We start from the raw sequence: 16536 nt of genomic DNA, 5'->3' as shown, positions 1-16536 counted from the left end.
TTTAAATCTTTTCAAGGTATTAATATATCTTAGCCAAATAAAATACACTTCTTCTAAATCATGTAAATATATATATTAAATCAAAAAAGGTTAGTAGAGCATCTTTTCACACCCAGCCAAATATCTTGATGATAACTTGTCTAGGCCCTAGAAGCTATTTCTTCTATTTTGTAGTTATGTGAAGCAAAACAGTGAATAATAATAAAGACATAAATAGAGGGATCTTCATTCTCTTCAGTAGAGCAAAATATTGGCCTATGTACATTTTGGGGAAGCGGCCATGTCTATTTATAGCACTGTACAATGCCTAGCTCAGTCTGGGTGCTATTATATTGTAAATATTAAGTGATAATACTGGCTCTGTGTATATTTATTCCTCTAGGTCATATTCATTGCAACAAGGGGTCCTGTTTTCTACTCAGTTCCATTTTACTCTTTCAAAAAATGTCTATAACTTCTTGCAGGCTGGGACATTTTAGTAAAAGTCCATTCAATAGCCACAGAAGGATTCTGAGTTTGGGTTTTGAGCTTCTGAGAGCAGAAGGGGGTTCACATCTCTATTAAGTAATTCCTTGGTTAGTAAGACAGATCAACTTGACAAACGGGTGTGAAGAAAGGTGTTTTTCCAGAATGGATAACAATTCATCACCACTTATGTCAGTGTCCACCTACAGTGTTCAGTCCTGAGCCTTTTCTGAAGAGACACCACCAATTGTACAAACCAGGATGGTGTGGACAAACATCTACTATGAACTAGGATGGAGCTTCACCAGCTATGGAAACATCCCACAGCAGAGACATCAGCTTTGCATGAATTCCCCACGAGACCACTGTTGTTTCTGGCACAGGTGGTCATAAAGTTCCCTGGGAGTGAACACTTGAACTCTTTAAACCCCTTTAGTGAAATCCTGGTCGCAGTGAAGTCCAGATTAATATTCATTTTCAATCTCTCCGTTTTCAGGGTGCTACTCACATAGATAAAGAAAGAGTCAGGTATTTTCAGGATGATGATGATCTGAGCCTGAAGGATTTGGTCAAAAATGAAAAGATGAGAACAGCAGAGGATCAAAACTCACTATTCATGCGAATGGCATCAAAGGTAAGGCATAGTATGAATGAATTTGTACTTAAGATTGAAATAGCATTTCCATTGTAAACCCTTACTTTCAAATTTCTTTAAAAAATCACTGTTCGGGATTAATCTTCCTATTCTTGTTGTTAGCCTGGATGTGGAATGTTTTGTTTTGTTTTTTGAAAGTTGGGTAAAAGTTAATTCAGCTGTTTGAAAGAATTAATTTTTTTCATGTATTAAAAATTTTGTAAAGATGCTTTCTTTGCACCCTGATATCTCAAATGAAACTTTATTTTGGCATGTACACATGTCCTGAAGGGTGACTGTTTTGGCTTCTAAAAGATTTCTTTTAGCGATACATATGCACATATAAAGGATGTTCTGCATTATCATCTCAAATACGGTATGCTGCCTTCCTTAGTGCTTTAAATATATTTTAGTACAGTGTTCCAAATGTCTACTGGGGTAGGTATAAGTTAGTGTAATCTTACTTATAGCTGCAAATGCATTTAGGTGTGTTTTACTTCTGTGTCAAGTACAGTGAGTACAGAAGGAGACCTGTCTTTTCATGAGGAACAAAATCAGGGTAACACACACAAACTGATGAGAGAGGATTCTGAGACTCCCATGAATTGCAATCCTGCGGTGCAGTAGGCAAAGCTTGGTTAAGCTAAATCATTGATTGGGCGGTTACATTCCTAGTGTGTAGAGTTTACAAATTATCACTTTCAGAAGGGGTAGGTAAAGGAAATAGGACGGAAATATAAGTTTCAGACTATTGCCAGAAAAATAATGGTGCTTAGGCTGACGCAGCAAAGACCCTTTTAACTGAAGCTGAGGATTTTTTTTAAAACAAAAAGAAACGGGGAACGTAGACTGATGATAGAGGCCATTACAACACGATGATGAGGTTAAACAAAGAGATGTTTGCAGATAAAGTAGGATTATATAGTGGCTAGTGTATAGGGTTGTTTATGTAGAATTTCAGCTACAAGATATTGGTGAGAAAACAGTAGTGGGAAAAAAATAATGGTGCATGGAGCTAATAGTGGAAAATGAGCCTGGTGTAGTAAATAAGGCAGATATTAAAGAGCACCTAGTTTCTAGTGACCATAATATCAAGTCTGAGATACTGATGAAATTCTGACCAGTGCAAATTTAATGTAGACGCCTGTAAAATAATTAGTATGGGATCAAGGAGCCAACCTGGATATATGTGCTAAACTGATTATCTAACATACCGATCAGGAATATTAGTGCCATTTGAGAGCCATTGTGGAAATACCTTTAAAATCATCAGTTCAGTGCATAGCAATTATAAAACACACACACTTGGTTTTACTAACAAATGAAGAGAACATAAAACTGAAGAAGTGGTGATGTTCATGTACTAGGTACTTATTAACCTTCAGATGGGAAGATACCATACCTCAAGAATCTAAGCCCTGGTCTACACTAGGGAGGGGAGTCGATGTCAGGTACGCAACTTCAGCTACAAGAATAGCATAGCTGAAGTTGACGTACCTAGATCGACTTACTGCTGCGTCTTCACGGCGTGAGTCAACTGCCACTGCTCCCCCATCGACTCCATTTGTGCCTTTCGCGGTGCTGGAGTTCTGGAGTCGATGGGAGAGCGCTTGGGGATCGATTTATCGCTTCTAGACTGGACGCAATAAATTGACTCCTGATAGATCGATCGCTACCCGCCGATCCGGCGGGTAGTGTAGACCTACCCTCAGTCCCTATTAAGCTAGGTTAAGAAAGTTAAACTTATCCTCTGTAGTGAATAGGGCTGGGTTAACCTAAGAGAAGTCGTCAAAACTTTGACAAGTGTTAATGGGAAAAAAGTTCTTGGGATGGGTCAGTGATGCAGAACTATAACAATTTATTTTAAAAAAGTAATAAACTACAAGTCCATCAGTTTGGCAATATTTCATGTAAAACATAATAAATACGCTGCATGAAATAAATCACCATGAAAGGCCACTGAAGCAGAGAAAGATAAATAAGATTTAAAAGTCTCAGTATCATCAGAGGACTGAGGGACCTTGGCAACAGAGATAAAAGCAACAAAAGCTTCAGGTTTTTGAAAGGCTCAATAGCACATATCCAGCCTGTGTATCAAAGTCCAAAGATCTGCCTGTAAGAGTAAGAATATGGGGCTTCTGTTACTGATGATTCCTTAGGCACCTATCTTCATAATTCTCAAGCATGGTTGCAAAATTTGTAAGATAATCCTCACTTGAGAATGATCTTGAGTACAGCAGTATCAGGAAGAGGACCTGCAAGAAATCCAGACCCTTTTGGCAAAAATGGGATTGAACCCTTACCATTTGGCAAGTGACAGAAGAAGTTTTATTTCACATACTTCCTAATACAAAAAATACTGGGAAGGGCTGGAACTCAGACGCTTCAATCACTTGGTTGTCAAAGAAGTTCTGATTACGTGTCAGGCAGCAATTCTACCTGTACTTGAGGATGGACTAGTTATGTGATCTGGACCAGGTGGGCACTTACATACACACAGGAAATACAGAACATCCACTGGATATATCTCAGATTTCTGATAGAGGAATAGCATAACCAAATCAGTGTTTGGTCTGGTGTGATCTTGTTAAATGCTGAGCATTAGTTGAGAGGGCTAGTTAAGAACCATTCCCCCCCCCCCCCCATTTGGATGACAGCTCCCACTTCCTCAAGGATAAGAATATCTCTGTATTCTACTATCAGGGTGCTAGAATCACTAAGATTCATGGTAAACTACCCCAGATGCCAGTTTTTCCCCTGCAAGACAAATGGAGGACCCTGCTGGACATGAGACTTATCTGAAAGCCTGCTTTTCTTCTACAAGAGTCCAAGAAGGAGAAAAATATTTGCTTTGCCATCATGTTCCAACAGGGACCATGTCATAGATGTCGAGCACACCTCCAACCTGAGATAATCTTAGTGGATCCTGAGGGCTCAGTAATCAGAGAGCAACCAGAGACTTATGCGCTGCATTTGAATATTGGACTCCATTCAAAGAGTTTGCACCTCCTAGGCTGTTTGTGTTGCAGAATAACACCTATCACATGCCAAACTAAGGATGATTTCTGCCTGGCATGGAGAGCTCATACAGAGGGATAGCATGTTCAGGATGCTTACTCTTCACAGAGGTTCTATCATTAAGCATGATCCTGGGTGTTCTGTAGGCTTTCAAAGACCTGGTTCTCAAAGGGAGGTTTTGATTCTGGATGGTTAGACCACGAATTTGTACGTGATTTAGGAGGGTGGGATTAGGGAGTCTCTTCGTGTTGGAAAGCCTTGCAAGTGTGGAACTGGGCAGCATAACACACAAGACTTTTGTCATTTATCTGGCAGGGAAGTGCAACACCCTCTAGTGTAACACTAAAGTTGTCCTTTCTTTGAGGAGTCCTTCAGGCAAGACTTGGAAAAGATTTGTGAGCAGTTGGAAAAATCTAAAAAGCAATAACATCTGCCTGAAGGGAAGAATATGGAAAGACCAGCTGTCAGGCAGTCTTTCTGTAGAGATTATCAAAACATTAGAAAACCAGTCGTCTTGTCCAGCTGTGTTTTATCATGACTTCTGACAAACGTTTTGATTCTGGTCTCTGACCAGCACACTCAAAAGATAAAGACCAGATTCTGCTTGCAGTTAAGTCAATGGGCAGAAAACAAAAAACTTGGTTTCAAACGCTATTTAAGTTTGGTGATTAAGTGTAGTTACCTATTGCATCATTTACAAAATACCAGCATACAAAAGTAAGCAAATGGATAGTTAAGGACATCATAAATTCTCCATTGCCCATCTACTGTAATAAACACAGTCTAAAGAAATGCATATTCCATCATAACACAACAACCTTATCTCTGACCTGTAGATTTTTTTAGTGTATGTTTTTATCCTGATTTCAGTTAATGTATTTGTCAGCTGGTAGTGGAATTTTTTTTATGGAGTACTTATAACTGCTGGCCAAAATTTAAAAGCCTGGATGCCTCAAATTAAATTCCTAAATCTATATTTATTCCCAATCTTACATATACTAAAGTTATTAACTTTATGTGTGAATAGCTCATTTTAATGTTCATGGGATTACTTATATGTGCAAGAGTCATCCACATGTTGGAGTTCAATGAATGATTTAGTAATAGTCTTTATCTTGGATCAGAGACGATTGAGGTTGAAGAGCTTGCCGACCATTCTGTATTGGATGTCAACTCTGGAGAAGAGCTTATCAGCAGTGAGAAGGAGGGTGACAGCGAGGAAGATGGAGAAAAGGGTTGGAGCGATGACACAGCCTTGCTTGACTCCTGTCTTGACTAGGAAGGGATCCATTTCAGATTCATTGCTGATCACTGTCACAGACATGTTGTTGTGGAGGAGTTGGAGGATGGCAACAAATTTTGGTGAAATTAAGGAGGATTCTCCACAGAGCCTTGTGATTGATAGAGTTGAATGTTTTTGTGAGGTTGATGAAGGCCATATACAGAGGTCGATGTTACTCACTGCACTTCCTTGAATTTGGCGGGTAGTGAAGATCATGTCAATCGTACCCCAAGATGGTCTGAATCCACATTGCAATTCTGGGATTCAGCCAAGGGGAGCAACTGATTGAGCAGAATTCTGGTAAGAATCTTTCTGGAGGTGAACAACAAGGCGATTTCTCAATAGTTTTCACAGTCCAGTCTGTCTCCTTTCTTGAAGATGTTCATGATCATGGTATCCCTAAGATCAGCTGGGATTACTTCTGAATTCCATATCTTCAGGATTAAGGTGTGAAGCTAGTGAGCCAGTTCTTCTCTGTCTTCTTTGGGGGGGAGAGAAAGGAACACCCACAATCTAAGCACTGACATCTGATTGACTGTGTCATTGTCCATGCTCGTGATCATGAAGATGTTTACATCACCAAAGTACTAACTGGTGCAGATGATTGTTGGACAGACCATTGCCTTATCTGCTCCATCGTTTCCATCAAACTCACACCAAAATGAAAAATGTGGAAGAAATCAGCCAGACAGAAGATCAACATTGAGTGTCTTAAGGCCTCAACTAAACATGACCTTTTCCAGCAGTGCCTTACAAAGAAACTGATGAATACCAAAACCAAGATGGAAAGCCCTGAAGATCATTGGAAAGCACTCAGATTGGTCATCCATGCTTTGTGTGAAGGAACACTGGGCTTCTCAACTAGGAACCACCAAGACTGGTTTGACGAGAATGATCAGGAAATCTAAGAACTGATCCGTAAGTGTAGGACCTTCTGTGCTTGGCTGAATGGCATCAATTCAAAAAGAAACCGTATGTTCACCATCAACTTAAAGCTGAAGTTCAATGGAAAACCCACAAAATGAAGAACAATGGTGAGAGAACAAAGCAAAGGAGATCCAACAACTCGCCAACGCCCATGACGTGCACGGGTTCTTCAATGCAACCAAAGCCTCTCTACAGTCCAGTACCTAACCCCCCCTTAGGTGCAGAGATGGAGCCAACCTCCTCAGGGACAACAAATCAATCAATGCACAAAGAAATACTTCAAAGACCACCTGAATCATGACTTCAGTGTTGACGAAAGCATCTTTGACTTAATTCCTCAATATCCTATCAAGGATGACTTCAGACCCCTCCAACATTTGTCAAGGTACAGAAAGCCATCAAATAGATGAAGAACAATAAGGTATCTGGACCTGATGGAATCCCTGCCGAAGTAGTCTTCATTGTGATGTGTCTTACAGGAACCTGCCATTCCCATGCAAGTTGGCATTTAGATTTATCAGGAAAGAGACTTGACTGGTTTTCAATCAAAATAAACCATAATTTCCCATTCTTTTTCTGTTAAAATCTGAAATAGTATTTGTAATTTCCTGCATTTTGGAAGATTGACATTTTAAAAACAAAATATATTTAAAAAAGAAAAGTGAAAGAAAATATTTATTTCTACTTCCTGTGACTGGTTTAAAAAAACCACTGATTGTACTCCAAATCTGTGAAACTAGGTTATTCCATTTTGTATGCTTAAGAATACTAGACTTCTGTGTTCTTCCATTTACCACCAGGGCCTCTCAGTATTTTCCACCTTGTATAAAGATCTATCTTGAGATCTGAAAGGAAACATTGGAGTCAGGGATGGAGATTGGAGGGAGTATGGGGGACATTGCCCCCCCAAAGCAGAGAAAGTGCATGGGGTGGGGGATGTGGGGTTACGTGCCTCTCCAGATTTCTGCCTTCCATTTAGGACAGAGATTTTCAAACTGCATGGCATGCTTCCATAGGGGGAGGCTCCACACAGTTTGAAAACTATTGCCTCCTGCCAGCAGCTGGCAGATTGGAAGCTGGTGGGAGCCACCTGGCTCGCTCAGGTCCTTAGTTCTTCATGCTGTGGGACCTGAGCTGGATTGCTTCTTCATGCCTGGGCGCTCTCCAGACAGGGTGGGCAGCACAGCTCCGAGCTGCGCCCCTAATGTGCTCTTGCCTTTCCCCAAAGGAGCCTGGTGCTTGCCAGGGATGCCCCCTGGAGCTGGCCCCTGCCCACGGAGGCTGGCTGCCATGAGAGGCTCCCCAAGGCGCTCGCTCACTGCTTCCCTGGCTCCTCAGAAGCAGCCGCAGAGCCAGGAGTGCCAGGGCAGTGGAAAACAAGTGCCTTGGGGAGCATCTCATGAGCCCATGAGCCCCCGCAACCGTCACTTCTGGGGGGGGGGCATGTTACTCTATGTGCCCCCTACATGCGTTGCCTCTGGGAAGTATGTTACCCTGTGAGCCCTCCCTCCATGCGTTGCCTCTGTCCCTCCAAATATAGAAGTCAAACTACGCCAATGGTTGGAGTGTGTTTTACTTTAACGTTTTTGGCATTAAACTTTCTAATAAGCTATACACATAAGCTATATGCCTAGGGAGGTTTTGGAATCTGCATCATTGGAGATTTTTAAGGGTAGGTTAGACAAACACCTGTCAGGGATGGTCAAGATGATAATTTAGTTCTGCTATGAGTGCAGGGGACTGGACTAGATGACCTCTTGAGGTCCCTTCCAGTCCTACACTTCTATGATTATATGATACTATAAAAATCTGGACTTACTATGTCTCCTCTCTTTTAATCATCTTCCTACATTTCTTCTGTGAGGGTATGATCCAAAGTCTATTGAAATAGACAGACTCCCATTGACTTCAATAGACTTTGGCTCAGACCCTGGCTGATCTCTCTTTTATGCTCCTAAGCAAACATGCCTTGCATCATGAGCCTGTTAGCAGGGTGACTCTCTTGAAACCTACAGATTGCTCTTTGCTAGGTTTTGTAGAAAAAGAGAAGTGTTTCAATGTGATAGAACATTGTACGCTGGGACTTATACATTCCATTGGCTACAACTCCTGTTTAAAGATGATGTTGTATTCTGCTTCGTATTCTGCTTCGTATTCTACACATTGAGTCTGGCTCTCAGTTGCCCAAAATGTAGATAACACCTAATTTATATTGTCGCTAAAGGAACTGGAGGGAGTGTGCCTGAGCTTCGATATTAAAGAACTGACATTAAAGTGCCTTTAAATTTGCATGCCATTTTGTAGAATGCCTTCCAGTTCACAGCTATTTCAATAGCAGTGGTAGTATATGAGCTTTGGGAACAGTCTGAAAGTTTGGATGTGCTTGTGGATGTACTGAGTGCTGCAGTCTTTATATACTTTGCATAGCTTGAAACATGAATAAAAAGTTAAAAATAAAGATGATATAGACCTTTTAAAATATCTTGTGTTGCAGTGTGGGAGCTCTGTAGGTGAATCTTTAGAAAGCAAAGGTAGCAATTGTAAATGGATGCAGCAGAGTGCATTTCTTTTTCGTCCTGTAGGATTTTAAATTTAGCAGCTAAACCCCCGTTGTCAGTTTTAGTTGTTAATATACTGCACAAAATTGACATTTAAGAATTACTTTCTCTTTTGTGTTTTCATTTGAGAGAGAAATGGAAAATATATCCACTAAAAGGAATCTGTCATTCTCAAGAAGAGGAGCAGAAGGAAATTGCTGAAAGTCTAAAAATGATATTCTGCCTAGAACGGGGAGAAAACATCCCTTATACTCTTCTGAGTAGTCTCATTCATCTTATCAGGCTGAACTGCTGCTGTCGAGTGTCTGTCATTCCTTAGGCATGGCTATTGGTATAAAATAAATTATCCCTTGCATCCGAGATAATGTTAAAATATGCGTAATTTATAATACATAGGCATTATATAATATACCCACACACATACCGGGAGTACAGTAGCAGTCCCTATATTAAGTTTGCCTACCTCTTCCTATTTATTGAGCAAACCCTTACATCCCATGGAGAGATTACATATTCTGTGAATAGAGCCCAGTATGACAGGCCTGAGTCTCATTCTGCTTAGCCACACTACCTGTCTGAAAGAATCTGCCAAATCAGTGTGTTTGGTTATGCTGTCTCCTCTATATATATAGCCCACTGTGTTAAGCATACTCATAAGAACGGCCATACTGGGTCAGACCAATGATTCATCGAGGTTAATATGCTATCTTCCGACAGTGGCCAATGCCAGATGCTTCAGAGGGAATGAACAGAACAGATAATCATCAAGTGATCCATACCCTGTCACCCATTCCCAGTTTCTGGCAACATAGGCTAGGGACACTTCAAAGAATGGTTTTGCACCCCTGCCCATTCTGGCTAATAGCCATTGATGGACCTATCCTCCATGAACTTATCTAGTTCTTTTTTTGAACCCCGTTATAGTCTCGGCCTTCACAACATCCTCTGGCAAAGAGTTCCACAGGTTGACTGTGTGTTGTGTGAAGAAATATTTCCTTTTGTTTGTTTTAAACCTGCTGCTTATTAATTTCATTTGGTGACTCCTAGTTCTTGTGTTATGAGAAGGAGTAAATAACACTTCCTTTTTACCTTCTCCACACCAGTCATGATTTTATAGACCTCTATCATATCCCCCCCCCCTTAGTCTTCTCTTTTCCAAGCTGAAAAGTCCCAATCTTATTAATCTCTCCTCATATGGAAGCTGTTTTATACCCCTAATCATTTTTGGCTGCCCTTTTCTGTACCTTTTCCAATTCCAGTATATCTTTTTTGAGATGGGATGGCCACATCTGCACGCAGCATTCAAGATGTGGGCATACCATGGATTTATATAGAGGCAATATGATATTTTCTGTGTTTTTATCTATCCCTTTCCTAATGATTAGCTTTTTTGACTGCCGCTGCACATTGAATGGATGTTTTCAGAGAACTATCCACAACAACTCCAAGATGTGTTTCTTAAATATTAACATCTAATTTACACCCCATCATTTTGTATGTATAGTTGGGATTATGTTTTCCAATAGGCTTTATTTTGCATTTATGAACATTGAATTTCATCTGTCATTTTGTTGCCCAGTCACTCAGTTTTGTGAGATCCTTTTGTAACCTTTCGCAATCTGCTTTGGGCTTAACTATCTTGAGTAGTTCTGTATCATCTGCAAATGTTGCCACCTCACTGCTTACCCCTTTTTCCAGATCATTTATGAGTATGTTGAACAGTATTGGTCCCAGTACAGACCCATGGCGGACACCACTATTTACCTCTCACCATTCTGAAAACTGACCATTTGTTCCTACCCTTTGTTTTCATATCTTTTAACCAGTCACTGATCCATGAGTGGACCTTCCCTCTTATCCCATGACAGCTTACTTGCTTAAGAGCCTTCGGTGAGGGACCTTGTCAAAGGCTTTCTGAAAATCTGTGTACACTATATCTTCTGGATCACCCTTGTCCACATGCTTCTTGACCCCCTCAAAGAATTCTAGTAGATCAGTGAGACATGATTTCCCTTTGCAAAAACCATGTTGACTCTTTCCCAGCAAATTATGTTTATCTATGTGTCTGATAATTGTATTCTTTACTATAGTTTCAACCAGTTTGCCTGGCACTGAAGTTAGGCTTACTGGCCTGTAATTGCCAGGATCGGCTATGGAACCTTTTTTAAAAATTGGTGTCACATTGGGTATCCTCCAGTCATCTGGAACAGTGGCTGATTTAAATGTTAGGTTACATACCACAACTAGTAGTTCTGCAATTTCACATTTGAGTTCCTTCAGCACCTCGATCATCCAATGGCCCCACTGGTTGTTTAGCAGGCTTCTTGTTTCTGATGTATTAAAAAAAATAATAATTTGCTGTTACTTTTTGAGTCGTTGGCTAGCTGTTCTCCAAATTATTTTGTGGCCTTCCTAATTATTTTTTATATTTCACTGAATGTTCTTCTAGCTGGTCCACAAAGGATAAAGACCTATGCCAGCAATTGCAGTTAGTCCCTCTGCTTTACTAGTAGAGGTCTGTGCTGCAATGCTGAAGGTCCAGGGTTCATGTATATTGGATGTTGGGGAGAGATAACATTACAGTTGGACATAACGGAATGTGGTTTTTACTTTCACTTTAAAAAGACAAACTAGAAAACTGCATATGAAAAACTAAAGTAAAAGGATCTTATAAAGGTTGCAAAGTCAAGCACACAAAATTTAGGAAATGCCAGAATTAAGGTTGCCGTCTGCAACCTTACTTCAGCCCCTTCCGAATATGTATTTTGATATAGTTAGACTTGGAATGATTAGATTTTTATCTGTAAATGTCAATTTCACACACACACACACACACACACACACACACACACACACACACACACACACACACACACACACACACACACACTTCCCTTGATGATGATCCAAATTTATAAATAGGCAAAGTTAGAAAAATGCTGATTGAGAACTTATTAGTTTGATTTAAGGATATTTACTATGCATATTTTGACCTGTTATATTGACAATTTGTGTTTTAATGGTTATAGAGCTTTAGCTTTCTGAATCTTAATATCTGTCATTAAATAATTCTCTAACCCCACATAATTTCCCACAACTGTGAAAAATTAAAGCAATAAAAATAAAAAGCCTAAAAATAAACATTGATATCTGTTTGAAATTTTAAAATAAATAAATTGAACTCTGCCATGCCTAGATAATAGTCTTAAATTACATGATCGCATACTATTTTTTTCCCCGTAGGACCCCTGCCTCATTCTGTCCACAGGATGGTCAGTGTTCAGGGAGTGAGGCAGCTGTTCACTAATGATTGTTGTCTTCATTCATTGGGTAGCTCTATATACTTCACTTACTGCACACCATCCATAACTTCCTCAGAATACAGAATTATTAATTCCCTTGTGGGATTTTCCTTAGCGCTCATCACAATATCCAAATGTCTTTCAAACATTAATGAATTTATCTTCACAACTTGCTGTGACACGGAAAAGTAGTAGTATCTCCATTTTTCAGACAAGGTAACTGAGGCACAGAGAGATTAAGGCCAAAGTTGTCCTAATTTTGGGTGGCTGAATGCCCAACTTGAGATATCTACAAACTGATTTTTCAGAGTACTTAACATTTTTATTTTGCTTTATTTGTATGAAGTGCTGTATATGCATAAACTAATCCTTACAACAGCTCTGTGAGGTATGCAAGTAAATGGTGGTATTCCCATTTTACAGATGAAGAAACTGAGACAGAAAGGCAAACTGACCTGCCTAAGCCCACACAGTGAGTGAATGGCAGTGCCAGTTTAGAAAGCAAGACCTCTTCACACCTAGCTCTATGTTCATTCCTATCAACTACACAGCCTTACTGTAACAGGAATTGAGCATTCACAGATCCCATACACTTCAGTTGCAGTTGTGAGTGCTCAGCACCTCTGGAAATCAGGCCTCAGATGCCTCAAACTGTGCACTCAGAAAACGAGGAACACTGAGTTAGGGGCTACTTGTGAAAAATTTGTTGACTGCCTCTCCTGCCCTCTGCTCAGTTTTTCAAAAACCCTCACCAGAGGCTCTTCAGCAAAGTAAGAAGTCCTGGGATAAAAGGGAAGGTCCTCTCATGGCTCAGGAACTGGCTAAAAGATAGGCAGCAAAGGATAGGAATAAATGGTCGGTTTTCAGAATGGAGAAAGATAAGTAGTGGTGTCCCAAAAGGATCTGTACTGTCCTGGAACCAGTGTTGTTCAACACATTTATAAATGATCTGGAAAAAGGGGTAAACAGTGAGGTGGCAAACTTTGCAGATGATACAGAATTACTCAAGATAGGTAAGTCCAAAGTAGACTGCAAAGAATTATAAAGGGATCTTACAAAACTGGGTAACTGGGCAAAAAAAGACAGATGAAATTTAGTGTTGATAAATGCAAAGTACTGCATGTTGGAAAACATAATCCCAACTATACATATAAAATGATGGGGTCTAAATTGGCGGTTACCACTCAAGAAAGAGATCTTGGAGTCATTGTGGATAGCTCTCTGAAAACATCCACTCAATGTGCAGTGGCAGTCAAAACAGCTAACAGAATGTTGGGAATCATTACAAAAGGGATAGATAATAAGTAAGGCTATGATTTGGTCACAAGTATTTTTAGTAAAAGTGATGAAAAGATCATGGACAATAAACAAAAATTCATGGTCCGTGACCTGTCTATGACTTATACTTAAAATACCCTTGATTAAATCTTGGGGGCGGGGGGAAGAGGCACCGGGGAGGCCGCTATTGGGGGGGCGTCTGGAGCCAGTGGCACCAGCTGCCAGGGGCTGCAGACCATGGCTGCTACAGCTGGCTGCCCGGGGACCACTGCCTGGGGCTGCAGACCGCAGCTGCTTCAGTCGGCCTGACGGACCGCTGCCCTTGACTGCGCCTGCTCCAGCCGGCTGGGGACCGCTGCCTGGGGCCAAGGACTGCAACTGCTGGTGTGGCTGTCCTGAAGGCCACCTGAGCAGCTGGCCCTGGGGTCAGCCACAATGGCCTCTGAAGAAGTCACGGAGGTCGTGGAAAGTCACTGAGTCCGTGACTTCCGTGACCTCCATGTCAGACATGGTGCCCTAATAAGAAGACAGTAAATATCAAAATGCCACTATTCATGGTACTCCCACACCTTGAATACTGTGTTCAGTTCTGGTCATCACATTTCAAAAAAGATGTATTAGAAATGGAAAAAGTACAGAGAAGGGCAACAAAATGATTTAAGGGTATGGAACAGCTTCCATATTCTGAGAGATTAATAAGACTGGGAGTGTTCAGTTTGGAAAAGAGATAACTAAGTGGGTATATGATAGAGGCCTATAAAATCATGTAGAGAAAGTGAATAAGGAATAGTTATCTACCCCTTTACATAACACAAGAATCGGGATCACTGAAAGAAATTAATAGGCAGCAGGTTTGAAACAAACACAAGGAAGTATTTCTTCACACAACACACTGTTGTTACACTATCAACCTGTGGAATTCCTTGCTAGGGGATGTTGTGAAGGCTATAAGTGTAACTAGAGTCAAAGAACTAGAGAAGTTCATGGAGGATAGGTCCATCAATGGCTATTAACAATTCTTATATTTCCTGAGCATGTTGATATAAAGCCTTTTTAAAGTTATCCCCAAACCCATCATTTCCAATGGTGGGAAAAGCTTTTTACTACCTTTGCTATTTTAAGACAGCAAACTTTAAAATTGTGACACTGTGATGTATGGAAAATCTATTTTAGATATGTCACACTGTATAGAGTGGCTCACGACCGTGAGTGCCTACCTCCAGGCAGACTGTCAGAAAACAGAGCAGACACCCCAAACTGGTGGTGTGTTCTATAATTAGATTTCACCAATCCAGTAACAAATGTGAACTTCTGGATCACTATACCAGTTTTACCGTAGAGTCACAGACAGTCTCCTCAGACTCTCTAGTCTGTCGTGCCACCCAGACAAACTGGACTTCGTGATAAAAGGTCACTTAGACCAAAAATCATGCCACATTTAAATTGCTTCCAGTCCCAAGAAGTCAGTCACTTACCCCATTATTGAGAGGTTCAAGCAGGTAAGATATATGTACAGGTGAGTCAGAGTCTATAATTCCAAATGGTAGCAGGTGTAGTAGCAATATGAGAGTTTCCTAAAAGTCTTTCAGGGCTATCCAGTATAACTCTGGGGATCTCAGTCATCTTGTTTCGTTATTCTGCCCTGTTACAATTCAGAGAGTCCAGAGATGCAGACTCTTTCCCTGAATCCATACTTATAGCTTCTTCTCACAGAAAACAAGCTGACAGGTGGGCTCTTCCTTTGATGATAGAGGGTGAGAAATGCATTTAGAGTCTTTGACCTCCGATCATCACACAGAATGACCACTTGCTTTGAAATTATCATTTTTCGGATAAAGTTCTTCATTTGCATTCCACAAGGCTTCTTTCTGGTTTGACGGGTTATTTAGTCACAGAGGTGTGCACAATGTAAACATTTGTCACTATAGTATAACGGGATATGGGTAAGTGAAAACAATGTATGTAACATCCCATTAGTTTTCATTAAGTTTAAACATCAAATACACTCTTACACATTTAACAATCACTTTGATCTATACTAATACACAAATGAATTGGCCTGGGGCTTTGGCATGAGGTGGCACCTGGTCTGCCTGCATCACAAGATAACCTCTTGATGACTCTAGTTATAGGTTTCTTCTCCCCCTTCAGAAAAGGAGTTGGACACATGGTGCTAGTGGAGCCTAACTTTATAGAAAGAGGTGTAGAGAAATATTACCAATAAAATACAGAAAAGCTCCCTGAAAAGCTTTTCTGCAAAACATGTAGCAGATACAGAATATATGTGAAGTATAAAAGTTTTATTACCGCGTTTCAAATAACCTGCTTAATTCACTTGTGGCTTTGCCTCTCATGAGTAATTCAGCTATTCCAAATTCATGCTGGTAAAACGTTTATACCACACCTTATTAATATCTATTTCTCTATCTAGCTATCTAATTTGATATCCATAGCCTTTGGGCACAACCACAATAAAACTGATTTTTTGGTTATGATGTGAAAATTATATTTAAGGCACTCCTGTTATATTTAGTCAAAACCTTTCACTTTTTGATAAATTTACACTAAAAAAACTGAACAATGTGACAGATATATTATGACGACATGTTAGGCCATCTTGACTTCTTATGATACTCATTAGAAATAGCTTAACTTTTAAAAATAAAAATCTGCTTCTCATTAATTTCGAACAATGCACTAGAACCTTTTAGCTCTTTGGGGGAAAAAAAAAGGTAAATAGTCATGTTATTAATATTTGATTTTTAGTTTATGGATTTGTCCAGGAACTTAAAAATCACTTATCTGTATTAGTACTTTAGGGCAGAATGAAAAACATTTGCGTGGTAACACTCTCTGGTTCCAAAGGCAATATGGTGGAAACCCAGGTTCTGTTCCAGTCTCTGCCTTTGACTTGCTGTGTAACCTTGAACAGGTTGCCTCACAAGTTGCTCTACCTGTAAAATCTATACTTGATGTCTGTGACTTAAAAAGTATCATTTAAGAGCTTAATGCTGCTGCTGTGCACTCTGTTACATAATAAACCTAATTTGCTGTCAGTTAAACTGGTGAAAC

General features: G+C 40.1%; 1 protein-coding gene across 1 annotated transcript in view; it reads left to right on the top strand.

The window, feature by feature from the left end:
- Positions 1 to 16536, top strand: part of CWF19L2 (CWF19 like cell cycle control factor 2) — a 167378-nt gene that overhangs the window by 84446 nt on the left and 66396 nt on the right. Inside the window, exon 12 of the mRNA XM_074957402.1 lies at positions 962 to 1099. Coding sequence (XP_074813503.1) covers positions 962 to 1099 — 138 coding nt within the window. The remainder of the gene's footprint in view (positions 1 to 961; positions 1100 to 16536) is intronic.

Source organism: Natator depressus, chromosome 1 (genome assembly GCF_965152275.1).
Source record: "Natator depressus isolate rNatDep1 chromosome 1, rNatDep2.hap1, whole genome shotgun sequence".
In the NCBI taxonomy this organism is placed as follows: Eukaryota; Metazoa; Chordata; order Testudines; family Cheloniidae; genus Natator; species Natator depressus.
This window is presented reverse-complemented; position numbering and strand designations above follow the sequence as displayed.